The sequence below is a fragment of the Brassica rapa genome, chromosome A08 (genome assembly GCF_000309985.2).
Source record: "Brassica rapa cultivar Chiifu-401-42 chromosome A08, CAAS_Brap_v3.01, whole genome shotgun sequence".
Classification (NCBI taxonomy): Eukaryota; Viridiplantae; Streptophyta; class Magnoliopsida; order Brassicales; family Brassicaceae; genus Brassica; species Brassica rapa.
The window spans coordinates 10,250,997-10,267,650 of NC_024802.2; the positions used below are offsets into that span (position 1 = coordinate 10,250,997).

A 16,654-nucleotide genomic window follows, 5' to 3' on the forward strand; every position below is an offset into this window, starting at 1 on the left:
GCGGTTATTCTCGATTTTTCGTTGATTTCAATAGACGTTCCAACTCACAACCGACCGGTTCGATTCGGTAAACCTATAATCAGAAGTTCCAACTTAGAACTAATAATAGGCGCGTATGAATATTACTTTTTTTTTACGTGTCTCTCTTAGCCATTCATCTATAACAAACTGCACAATACAAGAAAAAAAAGGAGACTCTTCTAGTTTAGCTTGAAAGTTGTGTGTTTATCATATAGATTTTGTAGTGATTATCAACTCTGTTGCAGAATCTCCATGATCTCATAAGACTTCGACTCTTTTTGAATTTGCCATCACATGCAATGCCTCCATTAATTTGTACATGATAATAAAGAATAAATAGTATGCTTTAAAGAACGTACGGTAGGTAAGAGTTTGCTAGCCAGCAATGCAAACGTAAAATTATTATTGGCAATGTAAAAAATGGTATCATTTGTGTTCGTGAGCTTGACGAAAGAAAGGGGAGAAGAGTTCGTGAGCTGCAGCAGTTTGTAATAACGATAATTCTAAGCTTGGCGAAACAATGGGAGAAGAGTTCTCTTTTTGACAGTAATAATCAACAGCTACGGACAAAGATGCAAAAGAAGTCGCCTCACAAAGCTGATCTAATGAACAGAAACTTACAGGTTCTTTTCTCCTCTTCAAGACTTCAACAATGGACTAACGAATGTGTTGGATTTCTCACAGGTTCGGTCGAGAAACACAGTTCTTTTCATCTCAGTTTGCGTGACGCTTGTCCACGACTAAAGTCCCCAACTCAAGAACCTCGCCGAGAATAACCTAGATGGATCGTCGTGTAGGCCATGCGAAGAAAAAAGAGGAGACTTTTATGTTCAGTAGACTAACGGATGTGTTGGATTTCTCTATTTTGTTTCAAAACACAGTTCTTTTCATCTCAGTTTGCAATTTATAATTCTTTTTGTCTATAAAAATTGTCATCACCGGATGTCTGATGAGATATGTTGAAACCTCGAATGTGTGAAGAAGATTACAAACTCTTTAGAAAGTGTTTCAAACCTCAGGCTAGTTTATAATCAAAAGCTCGTTAAGAAGATCACACAAAAAAAAAACGCCAAAATGCTCCAAAAGATAGAAAATAAAGAAACAAATATGTGAGAGTGTATTTCTAAACGACACGTGTCAATATTGGTGTGAACGCATTAATTGCATCCTCTTTTAATATGTAAGAGATGGGTCAGTTCAATCAAATTATGTAATGGGTCAGTTTAATCAAATGAATGATGTTTTATGAAATTTTAAGTTTAGTGGTCATTCTACCTCCTTCTGAATTGACAAAGTATGTAACCTATGTTTTAATATATTAAGACCACTATTCAATAGCTTTAAAAGGCATTTATATCCAAGAAGAACTTTAAACTTGCGTCCTGAAAAGCCTCTCTGCTTTTGCATCTTGGTTTGGTTCTCACCAATATCAAATCATTGTTCAAATTTCACTCACAAGCTTTTGCAGAGAGATGAGTAAATAGTGAAGCAACATTTGTCATTGATGATTGTGTTGCTATTGGCTGGTTAGAAGCTAGGTGCTCATTGTATTCTCGACCATAAGATTCTGCTGCTGGCCGTTCACATGGACTTGGCCACTTCTTGCTTGACCTCTCCACTCACGGCCAGCTCCATTTCTTGTTCTGTTTTGTGCCCTCTCTGTTTTTTCTCTTTACTTGTGTTATTTGTCTTAACACAAGCTTTGGTATTCTCTCTTTACTCTCTTGCCTTTGTTGTAATTCAAAGACATAAACATTTTTGAAGAGAGTAGAGAGAACACTTTGATTTTCCACATTGTTAACTTTGGTCAAACTTTTTTTTTTTTTATAATTGGATTTCTTACAACTTTGGATACACATATTTATAGTAGATCTCTACTTACTACACTTACACATTGCTTAAACAACTTCTTCTAGTCTACGTCGCAAGTTCTTCTGAGACAAATGACTAAAGGAACATGGGGGAGCAAAAACTTGGAGTAACACAGCATAAGATCTGTTAGAGAAGCTTGTGGTGGACTTTCTCAGAGGTAAGAAGTAGAAAGATATGTACAAGGATCTAACCATGTATGAGTATCTTAAGCTAACACTGAAAGCATGGATGCTGTAACAGAGTCTCAAGCCCTGAGGGCTTTGGATTACAACAGCTCTTTTACTCTCTAGTACTAGGTCTTTCCCTCTTTGTCTGGATTCAAATGGTGCATCTGCTTGTAGAGTGAACTCAAATGGTGCAGCCGTAATAAGAATGTTTTGCTCTCTACGGAGTTTGAGAAAAGTTTTCATTACTCGACATATCCTATCGCACGGTTGCAAGGCTGTAGTTAGAGGATCGTTAAACCGTGGAACTTCCACTGTGGTCCAAGGCTACTAGCTCAAATATATACCTCACAATCCGTTCATCTCCAGCCTTGTTATTAAGCATAAGTGAGAAACAAAGAATAGAAGGTAGGATTAGAACAGTCGTTAGACCACTAAAGAAGGTTTAGCATAGTATTTAGATGAAAACAGTTGTTACAACAGTGAGTTAGGATTAGAACAGTCGTTAGACCACTAAAGAAGGTTTAGCTCAAATAATCAATATTTTATACTAACAGTTTACTGTGTAGAGAGATATGAAACAGGGAGCATTCATGTCAAACTCACCCGCATTAGAACCAGAATCTTGAAAATTCCAGTTTTATTAGACCTCACAGAGCTAGATGATTTCTTGGAGAACACGGGTACTCCATTCACTCGTCTCATCTATTTGGTTTACCTTCTCTGCAACTTCACCAACATATACAAACATTTAAAGTACACTCGTCTCATCTCCTGAGTCTGCACTTCTTCTAAATCAACCTATCTTGTAAATGTTCAAAATATTTCTTCCCACCACAAAGTACATTGGCATACATACATCATGTGTTATCAGAGGCGCGTCCAAAAGTAAAATCTACAAGAAAAATAAAATAACTAATATTTCATTTTTAACTCTTATCAAATGTCAAACGTTATATTATTTTTGAAAATTAAAATGGAAATATATTTAACTAGAATTCTTTTTATAACCACATTTTAAAAAACATTTTAAAAACCTATACTTTAAGAATATAATCATTCATGTTTTTCTCTTTTAATGAAAAATTCATTTTTTTTTTCAAAATGCCGTTAAATTTACAAAGAAAATTAAAATATCATTACTGACATTTTAATATTTTGGTTTTAGGCCTATCAATAAATCTAAATGGATCAATAAATATTGTACCTATATATATTTACAAGATATGCTAACTTTAAATTTAAATATTTATAAGATACCTATATATATAAATATTCTCGTTTAATTATTGGGACTACATATATTATGAACCATATATAGACGAACATACATAATAAAATTAAAATATTATTTTCTTAAATCTATGTATTAATATTTAAGATAAATCATTCAGATATTATCCATATTTTCAATACAAACCAAAACATTATAGTCTAAACCATATATTATATACATAGTTGAATATCATTTTTTTGTTCATAGTATTATTTAACGCTAAAATATGAATATCTACAAAAAATTTAAAATACTATTTACTATATCATTTTGTACATAATATTAATAAAAATTACGTGTGTTTAAGAATATCTTAAGGATTATCTTAAAATTTAATTTTAAATCTAAAAAAAAAATATAAACTTATAATAGGTTATTCAGAACAAAATAAACTAATGCTATTATGTAAACAAATTTTGTCTTTTCTATTATAATTTTTTTTCCTTTTGATGAGATAATATAAATTTCATCAAAGTCTAAAGAATCACATGTTTAAGTAATATTAAAAAGTATATGAGTAAATTAATATAACAATTTAAAATATTGCCCGATATTTTTTGTTTTTATCAAAGCAACAGTATCAAATAGCAGGTAATAGCGGATTTATGGGGTTTTACCAGATTTTATCAAATTATTTTCTTTAGATGACATAGTAAATTTTTCATCAAATTCAAAGGAATGGCAGGTTTATGTAATATTAAAAAGTATATGAGTAATTTAATTAAAAAATTTAGAAATATTATCAGACATTTGTGGTTTTTATGAGATCAACGGTATCAGATTGCATGTTAATAGCAGGTTTTTGGAGGGCTTTATAAAACTTTTAATTAACAAAATTTTCATCAGATTCAGAACCGGATTATATACAAGGTGTCGGGTATATCTATACAACCACAAATCTGAATCGGATATGAAAATACTGTTTGAAACTCAAACATTATAATGTGAACAAAAAACCCAAACATTATAATAAAACAATTTTCAAATTATTATTTTTTAATTAAAAGTTATAAATTCATGAAAACATATCAAAATGGTTCAAAATAATAACCACTCTTTCAAAAATAGTAGTAGTTTCTAAATCAGATAGGATAAAAATAGTGTAAATTGATGGTTAGAGCTATGATAAATTTATGAAAAGAAAAACTCATTTTTATTTTAAAATCAATAATTCATATCATTACATTTCAATAATGAGACTATATTGTTATTCAATATATAATATCTATACTATTATATCACAAATATCATCTTGAAATCTTTTTCGAACAAATATTGCATTTTGAAAAAAAAAAACAAATAATAAAAACATAAAAACTCTTTTGTCAAGATTTGAAACAAAAATAATGGTAGTTTTTAAATTAGTTTGGATCAATAAATGAAAAACTAATTTATGCTTTCTAATCGCAGATCAAAATCTAGTTACTTATTAATAAAATAAACAACTGGTCTTTATTATAAAAATATAGTTGTGAGGTTCGATTGCTCGTCAGACATTATTCGCAAAGCTCATGAATGGTGTCATACATATAGAGTAGTCTTCTTGGACAAGTCTCATTCTACCGGAACGTGGTCTCATGGTTTATCAAAGGCATCATTCTCATTTAGCAATGCTCATTGTCGGCCAAGCTATTTTCTTCCTGGTTTGGTAGTTCTTTCATTTGTAGATTGTTTATATTGTCTGCTAGTGTTCTTAGTGTTGCTTTTTCTTTCCTCCTCCTGTTGTTTAATTTTTGGTCTTTATCCGCTTCAAATTTTCCCTGTAAATTCTGTAAAAAAAACAGAAATTGGATAAAATTTAACACTTACACTAAAAAGCGTCAAAAGTTGAAGTTCTTTATATGTATCAAATGTAATTATACATATAAAGAATTTTTTTTAATCATCATACACCTACCACTGCAGAAACTTTTTAAAACATTTAATCGTATACCTACACTGCAGATTTTTTTTTTTTAATTTTGTGAATCGTAAAGAGAAAGCCGAAGCTAAGAAAAAAAATTGTTATTTTTAAAAATATATGAAAACTAATTTGTACTTAAAGATTAAAAATAGAAATGGGTTGTAAATATCTTTTATAATATTAATAGAGATAGATAGAGATGTCATCAGCAGATTAATGAGTCAATTCTAAAATGCTACTTGTTAAATGTCTCTTAATTAACGTTTCCAAACTAAAAAGTTTGACCAAATACGTTAATTAAAAAAACAAGTAATATTAGTCTAAATTTACTGAACTAAATATAAATGATCGTCGACTCTGCGTTACAATACATTAGTACTTCTGTATATATAACTCATTCAACTATTACAAACAACATATTATGTTAGCTCAAACACTCTCTTATACCACAAAAATGGATATTCCAAAACGATACCTATCACTTTTTATATTGATTATCTTTGTAACTACAGATCTATCACATGCCGAAATAAAGGTAGAAATCTTGAACCATCTTGGTAGTACAGTGCAGTTTCATTGTAAATCAAAGGATATTGATCTTCGAGAACAGAGATTGCAACCCGGTGGGTCGTGGTCATTTCAGTTTCAGCGTAATATCTTTGGAAGGTCATTGTTTTTCTGTTCCTTTGATTTGCCAAATGGAAGGCGTTGGTTTGACATATATGAAGAGCCCCGAGATTACGAAGGTTTCTGGATACATTATTTGTGGAGGATAAAACCATCTGAACTTTGTAAGTATACCATTTACAAAGTTGGGTATAGTATGCGGAGGGATGGTTGTTTTATTTGGAATAAAAATTAGTTCTTTAAAAAACATAACAAGATGAAAGTAATTATATGTCTTTTCTATGGCTCACAAGCGTCGAATATAATATAAAATAAAAATACCAATATTTTTGTTACCTTAATTTTAAGTTGATAATTGTTGATATGTTTTAAATCACTCGATACAAGAGATAGCCAGGATCTCGCAAGTGTATGATGCTTTTTATATAGACTGCAACTTTCAGTTCAGTTACCATTATTAAATCTAAACCTGCAATTCAGTAGTTTTGGAGTTTTAACTCAAGATAATCCTTAATATATGTAGTGTTTGTGCAACTTATTGTATTCAAGAATTACCTTTAACCTCATTAACAAAATCTCTTATTTTTTTCATAGATTGGTAAACCAAATTAAATACTTTTGTTGTTTGATTTTGTTTATTCATCTTTCCCGTTTATTTTTTTTTGCTTTTATTTTAACAATAACTAGGTCATAATCCAAGTCCTGCGTGAAGTGATCATTCCTCTAAATTTATTATCTTCTAAAAATACAAAAGAATGATTGGTGCAAATTTTTAATCACAATGTAATATCTCATTTTAGTAATTTACAAAACCATACACAATAACAGTTCAATTATTATTATTTTAAAAAAAAATTGGTATCGAAGCTTAATGGACCTGAAACCTTAAAATATCATTATGAAAAGGATAGGTAAATTAGAAAAAATGAAAAACCAGGTTTACTTTGTATTCGATCAGTATAATCGATACTACTGGAGTTGACGTATTAGAAGTATATTCTTAACTAAATATATTATCAGACGTAATGGACACGAATTACTAACTAGAAAATGTTGAAATTACAACAATTTAGATAGATAGAAGACAAAGACTAGGATATCACCAAACTAAGTTTTTGTTCTCAAACTAGCATTCAAGGTTCAAAGTCACAAAAATAGGTTTCATTAAAGAGGTAAATATACACTTATACTACTTGAATTAATTAATCTAAACTTTAGGGTTTAGAGTTAAGGGATGGGGTTCTGGAATTAAAGTTTAAATTTTATAAAATAAAAAATAAATACTAAAAAATTAAAAATAAAAATTAGAAAAACAGTTTCAAAAAGTATTTTTGAATTATAAAAAAAAACTTTTAAAAAAAAAATTCGAAAAAAAAATTTTCAAAAAAAAAATTATAATAAATTTCGAATCTGAAAACATATAATCTGAAACTATAAAAAAAAATTATTTTTTATTTTTTATTTTTATTTATTTTTGTTTGTTTATTTAATTATAAACCAATGGTATTAGGGATATTTTATATTTTAATGAATGTCATTTTTGTTACTTTTTTCTTCTAGTGCCATTTTTTAGATAAAAAGTACTATTATTAACAATTGCCCAAATAATAATCACTAAACCATGAACTCAGTTATTTAAATGTTATGATATTTTTGTTTGAAAATATTTTTGGGAAAATTGCTAAAAGAGAACAAGAAATCAACATAGTTGTCCCTATAGTATAAATCCAACCTAAAGTAGTCCCTATAGTATAATGTTTTCCATAATACCAAAAGTAACCTTTAATTAATCTTAGGGAAAATTGCTAAAAGAGAACAAGAAATCAACATAGTTGTCCCTATAGTATAAATCCAACCTAAAGTAGTCCCTATAGTATAATGTTTTCCATAATACCAAAAGTAACCTTTAATTAATCTTATTAAACATAATTAATTTGGTTTTTTATAAAAAAATAAAGATGATTCGGTTTAATAAAATTACCGGGTTAGAAAAAAAATCAGAAGAAAAGGGGTCAAAAGCTTGATTTCCCTAACCCTAACATCGTTGGTCTCTCCGCCTCTCTCTTTCACGCCGATAAAGATGGCGATTTTGTCTTCTCCGTTGTGCTCCCTCCGGTGAAATCAACGACGGAACCCACCGAAGCTTCTCTCTCCACCTCTACGTCTCTCTGCTACTCTCCGCCTCTCTCCACCTCTCTCCGCCTCTCGCCGCCTCTCCGCTTCTCGCCACCTCTCTGCTTCTCTCCGCCTCTCTCGGCGTCTTTCCTCCTCTCGCCGCCTTGTCGGTTCTCTCAACCTCTCGCCGCCTCTCCGCTTATCGCCACCTCTCCGCTTCTCTCCGCCTCTCCGCCTCTCTGCCTCAATTTGCGAACGGTTTGTTTCTTTGATTTGTCTTAGTCTTTGTTTCATTATTAATTTTGTGACTTTGACTTGGATCAATATTTGTTTGCTTGTGTGGATTGACTTTTTGATTATGTGAACCGATTTTATTGAACAATGTTAGTGTTTGTGTTTGTCTTTGTGAGTGTTACGATACTGATTTCGTTGAACAATGTTATTGTTTGTGTTCGTGACTGTTACGATACTGATTTCGCTGAACAAAGTTTGTGTGTAGTTGACTCTTAATTGTCTTAGTTTGCTGATTTGTTTGCGCGATGGAGATTGACTTGTTTTAATTTGATTAATCGATCTACTGTGTTTCTAAATTTAAATTTGATTAGACAATGGTGTTTGGTTTTGATTATTATCTTGTGTTTGGCTCAGTTTCACTCTTACGCTTGTTTCGGACGTTTGCGTGTTTATGCTTTCATGTGATGTCTTTTGGTGTTAACAACCATGTGTTTTATTATCTTTTGTAGATATGGAGCTTGAGCTACCCAAACGATTGTATGCAGAGGGTTCAGAACCTCGGGTTAAGAAGATCAACAACAGTTGCCGCATGGAACTTATCAGAGATCTGAAGAAAGCTATGTGTGCCGAGTATGATGATGTGAAGAGAGATCCAGTTTTCACACATATCATGGCTATTGCCGAAAATGATCTCAAGTTCTCTGGGAAACTAGTGGATAGCTTCATATGTAGGCAGCTGATTACCTCAAAGCTGCATGAGAAGTGGTTTGTTTTTGCGAGGACGCCTCTCCGGTTTTCGCTTCAGGAGTACCATGCCGTGACAGGCCTCAAGATTACACGGGAAACTAACAGTGACGTAGTGAAATGGAAAAACGACGGGGGTTTTTGGAGTAACCTACTGCACACAGGTGGTAAGATCACCTTGCAGTCGATCAGAAAGGTTCATCTACAAGAAGTTCACACCTGGACTCGGCTTGATAGGATGAGGTTGATCTACTTGTGTGTAATAGTGGGTGTGGTGATGGGGAGAGATGAGAAGGTGTCCATCCCTCATATGTACATCAAGTTGGTGATGGATTTTGACAAGGTTCGGAAGTTCCATTGGGGTCTTCACTCGTATGATTTCCTGTTGAGTTCGATTGAGAAGGCTAGGAAGAAGTTGGGTAAGAAGGAGAGCTACATTTTCGAGGGTTTCTCCTATGCTCTCCAGATTTGGATTATGGAGGCAATTCCAGATTTTGGAGAAATTTTAGGCAGAAGAGTCTCAGACAGCTTCAAAGGTCCAAGGTGTGGCAATTGGAAAGGAGTTGCAAAAGTTTCTTATGAAGACATCATTGAGCTCGAGGACTCCTTAACTAACAAGGTAACATTCTCTCTATTTTTTTCTTTTATATGGTTGTTGTATATATTTTGTGTGGATTTTCATATTTTAACTGTTTGCAGGATAACTTCTTCTCGGTCATATCAGTGACTGGTAATGGTGATGTGTTTCTAGATGCTCAGTACACAAGGGAGGGTGAGATGGAAGATGAACGAGTGGACCTTGTTTTGGAGAGGATCAGGAACAAGTATGATTGGAGCAGCACAGACTGGCCAGTTTTAGACCCTGAAGAGTCTAAAATGGAGGAACCCGACAGCCATGATAGAGGGTCAGAAGCTGATAAGAGCGTGGATCATACGGATGTTGTAGCAGACGAGGAGACCTCTTCGGTTCAGGTTGCAGGAAAAGGCAAGAGAAAGTTTCTTGATGAAGGAGCAGAGACAAGAAAGAAGAAGGTGCTGTGTAAGCGATCAGCAGAAAAGTTTCTGACTTTTGGTCCTGAAACTAAGAGTTTCATTGAGGGTCTTATCCGCACATCTGTCACTTCATTGGGAGATGTGCTCAGTATGCAAATGGCGAATATGGAGAGAGTGTTTACAGAGAGGATGGGGAAGATGGAGATTGAGGTTTCACAGCTCAAGGACGCAATCAGTTTGACTGGTGAAGGAAGCTATCCTAGTAAGAAAGAAACTGAAGAAGCTCCACTAAACAGCAAAGCCAAGCAAGCTCCACCTAAGAGCAAAGGCGCTCAAGCTCCACCTAAGAGCAAAGGCGCTGAAGCTCCACCTAAGCGCAAAGGCGATCAACCTACTCCAACAAAAAAGGTACTACCTAAGAGAAAGTGTAGAACTTGATGAACCTGGAACTAGGATGCTTGAGTTAGGGTGCTGGAGCTAGACGTATGGAACTTCATATTGACTGTGTAATATTATGTAATATGGAATGTGAAACTTTGTGTAATAGGTTTCTAAAGTGTAATATGTTCGACTGTTTGTGTATTAAACTCTATGAATGTAATGCTTTGTTTGTGTTATGAATAAATGGCTTCTTCTTATATGCAATGTTTTAAATTTTAATGAATAGGACGGGAAAAAGATTGCTACAGAAACTAATGATTTTGATTTTGGATTGAGTACACAAGACTTGCGGGACCTGTCCCAAGCTACATTTGTTGACGGTTTTGATCTGTCTCAAGTGAAAGCTGAGACGTCAAGTAAATCGAAACCGTTTAACATGGCTCCACTGCAGTGGAATGATGAGGAAATGGATCGAACCAAAGAAGACTCGCCAGATGCCGCGTTGGTGTTTTTCCGTGAAGAGGATTGGGAAAAAGTTAGAACTTGGTCAACTTCCTCTACGTAAGTACTCTATTCTCATTCATATGTCATGTATTAATACATTTAAAATAAACGTTTCAATGTTTTACAATTTTATCATTGTATTTGGTTTCAGACGTATACGGATTGGACCTGCCACTTTAGATTTTGAGATTGCTAATCGTCTTATGGATAAATCTGAGTGGTTAAATAGCTTGGTAAACCTTAGAGACTATTTGCTTCCATTTGTGTCTTTTAAATACATTGTGTGTGCTAAGATTTTCAAAATATGCAGGAGATTGACGCTGCAATGTACGTATTCCGGGAGAGAACATCTTTGAAACGATGGAGACCTCATCGTGTCGCCTTCATGACTGTCGTCTTCAGCAATATGATTAAAAAAGAGTATGGTCATTTAGAAGCTCAGGGTAGAAAGAGCTACATGCTTCATAATTTGCTACTGCAGTTCGGTAAAGGAGTCCTTCCACCACATGGCAGGACACATGAGATATGGAATATAGATGTGGATCGCCTGTATGTCCCTGTTCATGTCAGTGGGAATCATTGGATCGCCTTGTGCATCAGTTTCGTGACGAGAAGCATTGAAGTGTTCGACTGCTCGGGTAGGAAAAGGTACAAGGAGGTGGATGGGTTCGCAAACCTTATTCCGCGTATTGTCAAGGCAGTTCAGCCTATGAGACACCAGAAGGATTTCACAGTCGGTGCATATACTGTTTCCTATGTCCCCGTTGGGAATCTGAATAAAAGTGCATGTGACTGTGGCGTCTATGCAGTGAAGTTCATTGAGTGTCATGCGCTTGGATTGGAGTTGTCGTTGTTGCATGATGGTAACATTATCGAAGCTCGCCACAGGATTCTATGGGATCTTTGGGAAGCAGCTAATGATCCGGAATTGATTGATAGGATGTCAAAGTATCAATCCCCGGAGTGTCTCTCTTCGACTGTAGAGGAGATTTTGTGAGACTGCTTGGTTTCAAGTTCTAATGTAATGAACAAGATTGCTTAATCTGATGTATAACTTCTAGATTTTATTATCATTTTTAGGAACAAGACTGCTTAGTTTATTGTATAACTTCTAGTGTTTAATTATGATTTTTAGGATTGACTCTTGTAATCAAATGTACATCTTATGGTTTTGTTATTAAGAGTTTTTAGCTGAAGAATGCTAGAATTTAACACTGTTTTAAATTAGAACCTTAAGCTAAACCCTAAACATACCCTAAACGAAACACAAAACCCAGAACAAGACCACAGTCAAACCTAACCTAAACTCCTAAACATACCCTAAACGAAACAAAAACCCGGAACAAGACCACAGTCAAACCTAACCTAAACCCTAAACATACCCTAAACGAAACAAAAACCCGGAACAAGACCACAAGAACATTTAGAATAACTGTTTTACTAGATCATCCCGTAGGAGTAATAAATCGAATCAAATGTAATACACTTAACTTGGCTTCTTGCAAACCAGACTTTTGATCCAACCCAACAATCAAACCCGACCACAACTAGATCCACAATAAACCTAAAACCCGACATATATAACACCAACTCAGCAACCAAACCCGAATTTTCCCATTTTTTTCAGATCTTCTTTTCTGTCAATCTCCTTTTTCTCTCTGAATCAGTTTCTCACACACATGAATACTTCAAGGCGACATTCATACGGGGTGCCATCTAGGTGCTGGTGCGGGAAAGGGGTTGTGATATTCTCCTCGAGAACTGATGACAATCCTTACCGACGGTTCTATAGATGTGAAATAGGGGCACAGGTTCATAGTCTTGATTTGTTTTTCGATTCATTTACCGAGCAGTTATGTTCCTTTTTTGTCTGATTCGATTTTCGATTGTGTAGGATAAACAGCATGTTTTTTCATTCCATTTTACTTCTCCTAATATGATTTTCGTTTCTATGTAGCGAAAGAAGGAAAATCATTTATTTAAGTGGGTTGATGACGCCTTGCTTGATGAGATTCGAAGGGTAGAGGCTGAGCAAGGGAGAATTGTGGAAGAGATTGAAGATCTGAAAAGTAGTATCACACAGAGAATAGAAGAAGAAGTTAGGAAGCAGAAAAATTCACTCGAATTAGGTTGCTTAGGAAGCATTCTATGGCTTTTTGGAAGATTTAGAAGCCAAGAATGAGTGAAATCAGTCTACTGGTTCTAAGTATCTTCTTGTTAGTGTGTTTTTTTTCGTTTTTACCAGTCATTTGGTTCTTAGTATTGGCTTCAATAAGTGTTTTGTTGCTACAATATTTGTGTCGACTTTACCAGTCAAGTGGTTCTTATATTTTGTGCTCAGTGATCTGTTCTTACAATCCACCTTTTTTGTTGAAAAATCAGACATCAGCTATTGTCAAACAAACTTAAACTCGAACTCAAAAGCATAGCTGAACATAACTAAACAAACAGAGAGATAGAGAAGTGAAGTGAAAATAATACCAATGTATAACAATGAAACTGATAAAATAACCATATGAGAATTATCCAAAGTAGCCAAAGTTAAACAAAGTTGATTGTTTTTAGAAGAAAAAACCATACGAGACAAGGCAACACTGCACTTTCAAACACCACAACTTGCATACTTGAACATACCAACCTGTAACAGAAACATCAATACATGAAACACAATTAAATCGAGATTGAAAAACATATAAACGAACTGGCTATATAAGCTGACCCTTACCATATGTGACTGACTATATTGGTATTTTACAAGTTGCTCTGTTGTGCCCACTAATACCACATCTACTACACTTGCGAGGCTGCCTCTTTTGTGATGTTTGCGATGACCGAAGTTTATCTTCAACAGTTTCATATCTGCGTTTTCTATTCCTTCCAACTGATTTTCTTGACTCTGGTGGTAGCACATTGTCCACGACAACATCTTCTGGCATGGACCAAGCATCCTCAGGAACAGCAATAGGATTGATGCTTTCATGATAAGCTTCTCGCCAAGCTTCTGTAGTGTAAAATAAATCAGTTAATGTGTGTGGCTGTCTTCCAACATGAAACCCAGCTTTAATTGCGTGCCGACAAGGTATCTTCATCAGGTTGTACTTCCCACATGAGCAAGTACGTCTATCCAAATCAACTAAGCAGTCGATTTTATCACCTCTAACAAGCAAGCGACCATCGCTGACAGGGTAAACTGCAAATCTTTTGCCTTTCTCGGTTCTCCTTTCAATCTTTTTCTCCACATCTTCGGTAAGAGGATGATTATGCTTTGAAATCTTTTTCTTACGGTTATAAAACCACCGAGTCAGCATTTCTCTGATACTGTCCAACAAGGGAATGATTGGATACTCTCTCGGCGAACGCAAAGCAGAGTTGATGGATTCGGCTGGGTTTGTTGTCCTTATGTCATATCTATATCCAGAGAATTGACATCTTGCCCACTTTTGGACTTCAGCATCCCTTAGGTATTTTCCAATTGCCGGACTGATATTACACACATTAGCAAATATCTTTTCAAACTCAGCAACTCTATAAACCTTGGACGCCTTTGCAACCAACCCAACAAGTCCTTTCCCATGGTAATATGTTACCACATTATTCAACAAATGATGAATGCAAATACCATGTTTAGCTGTTGGATACACAGTCTCAAGCGCCTTAGCAATGGCCGCATGTCTGTCCGAAATGAAAGCCAAATGATGATCATCAGCAATGACACTATTTAGTTGTCTCATAAACCATTCCCAAGAATTTTCATTCTCTGAGTCGACTACTCCGAATGCAAGAGGATACAAATTAGAATTTCCGTCTACAGCAGTTGCAACCAATAGAACTCCTTTGTATTTGTTCTTCAGAAAAGTGCCATCAACCACAATAACCCTCCTTATGACTCTGTTAAATCCTCGTAGCGATTGCCCAAATGCAATAAACAGGTACCGAAATCTCCCATTGCTGTCAATCTCATACGATGAATGTGTTCCCGGATTAGCCTCTCTGAGCATGTGCAAGTATTTCGGTATTTTTCCATAACTACTCTCTGGTATACCTCTAACAGCATTAACCGCATATTCACGAGCATCCCATGCTAAAGATTTCGTGATCTCACAGCCATGATCCATAAGCATAATCTGTATTATATCATTGCATTTTGGCCCTTCCTTAACCCCTTCATACCTATGCATAATCAGACTGCCTATAGTTTTGGCCGAAGCAGTCCTACCCGGTTTGGTTTTGTTTGAAGGTGCGCATGTATGTTCACCGACATACTTTTTGATAATGAAATATTCAGAATCCTTCAAACACTCTGCTCGAACACACCAATTGCATGCATTATCCTCACATCTAACGTACCAAAGTTGTCTATCCGTTTTGATAACCTCGTAGTGAAAGTTATGCTTCATTGCACATAGCTCGAAAGTCGCCTTCAGCAAAGTTTTGTTCTCAAACAATTGTCCCTTCTTAACAACATTGAGCACAGAAAACTTTGACATCTTATGTATGTCCTCTTTGGCCGAGATCATGGTATCGGCATGATAGGCATCCTCATCAACTTCGACTCTTCTAATCTTTTCTTTCTTTTTCTCGCACTGCCTCTCAACAAACACAGGAGCCGGTTCGTTCCCCCTATCAACCGAGTTTCCCTCCTCTTGAGCAGAACTTGAATCAGCTGGCGACTTGTTAAGATCAAAGTCTGGTTCATTCAGATTCTCAACTTTGGCTTTAGACGTTACACACAATCGAGTAGAAACACACTTTTGAACAAAACCAACAAAATTCTGAAGCTGTCGATCATTCGCAATGATCACAGGTGGACAAGTTGATGTATTGATCAACTCATTAGGTAGATAACTCAACTCCAAATCGGGTAAGCTATCTTCTTCCATATCAAAATCTTCCAAAACCATTCTTTTAAAAACCTCTAAGGTAGAACTTGATTCCAATAACAGTAGCCTAGCCCCTTTCTCATCAGCCGAAAAAACCCATCCCGTGGTTGCTCCAAACTCCCAAACACCACATGTTGTATAGATATGCATCATAGAACAAGTTTTTGTGAAAATCACAAGACAAACTATAGAAAAATCATGGGGAAATCATAGATTGGTGAAGAAGAACATTCAAAATCGTTTTTTTTTTTAATTTTTCACGAAGCAAATCAATGAAAACACGTTTTAGGAAGTTAGAATATTTTTAGAATATTTTTAAAACTGCAACTTCCTTAATTTTCGAAAATTCAGTTTTTTTATCCGTAGAAGGCACCTTCTACACTGTGTAGAACATAACAAAATTCCAGAATGTAATTTCTACACTATGTGGACGTTCGTGTATGTTTTAGATTTTGCATTCCTGATAACTTAGAATACTCGATAAAAGTAGAAACATGTTTCTGAATAAAAGTAGCGATCATTACAAATAGTAGAATTCGTATTCCCCATATTTAGAATTATAGTAAAAAGTAGTTTTTACGTTCTAAAACAAGTAGATGGATGTGTTCATTCTAGAATGCATTTTCTACTCACCCGTTTTGTGTAGAAACAGAATTCTACTTTTAGTAGAACGTAATTTAAAAACATTATTTATTATGTTTTTCAAACCTAAAAAAATATGTGTTTGTGTAAATGGGTGTTTTATTAGTTTTTTATATTTTTAATAATTTTTTTGATTCTTATAACTATTTTTTACATTAATTTTAACATATGGAAAGGGTAAAAAGGAGAAAAAATGGAAAAAAATGGATTTATACCATAGGGACAACTATGCTGATTTCTTGTTCTCTTTTGGCAATTTTCCCAATATTTTTTAAAGAAAATATTCAATTTGTAGTTT

At 34.5% G+C, this 16,654-nt stretch overlaps 2 protein-coding genes across 2 annotated transcripts; one reads left to right on the forward strand and one right to left on the reverse strand.

The window, feature by feature from the left end:
• The first annotated feature begins 166 nt into the window (after window positions 1-166).
• Window positions 167-12,292, forward strand: LOC117127474. The gene is made up of 6 exons (XM_033277983.1): window positions 167-8,236; window positions 8,722-9,575; window positions 9,656-10,357; window positions 10,617-10,891; window positions 10,986-11,067; window positions 11,145-12,292. Exons 2-6 carry the CDS (start codon window positions 8,724-8,726, stop codon window positions 11,829-11,831), a joined length of 2,598 nt encoding a protein of 865 aa, XP_033133874.1. The 5' UTR covers window positions 167-8,236; window positions 8,722-8,723; the 3' UTR covers window positions 11,832-12,292.
• Window positions 12,293-12,671: 379 nt separating this feature from the next.
• Window positions 12,672-16,645, reverse strand: LOC117127475. The gene is made up of 2 exons (XM_033277985.1): window positions 13,560-16,645; window positions 12,672-13,472 (listed from the first exon to the last, which is right to left on the reverse strand). Exon 1 carries the CDS (start codon window positions 15,865-15,867, stop codon window positions 13,573-13,575), a length of 2,295 nt encoding a protein of 764 aa, XP_033133876.1. The 5' UTR covers window positions 15,868-16,645; the 3' UTR covers window positions 12,672-13,472; window positions 13,560-13,572.
• Between the last annotated feature and the right edge of the window lie 9 nt (window positions 16,646-16,654).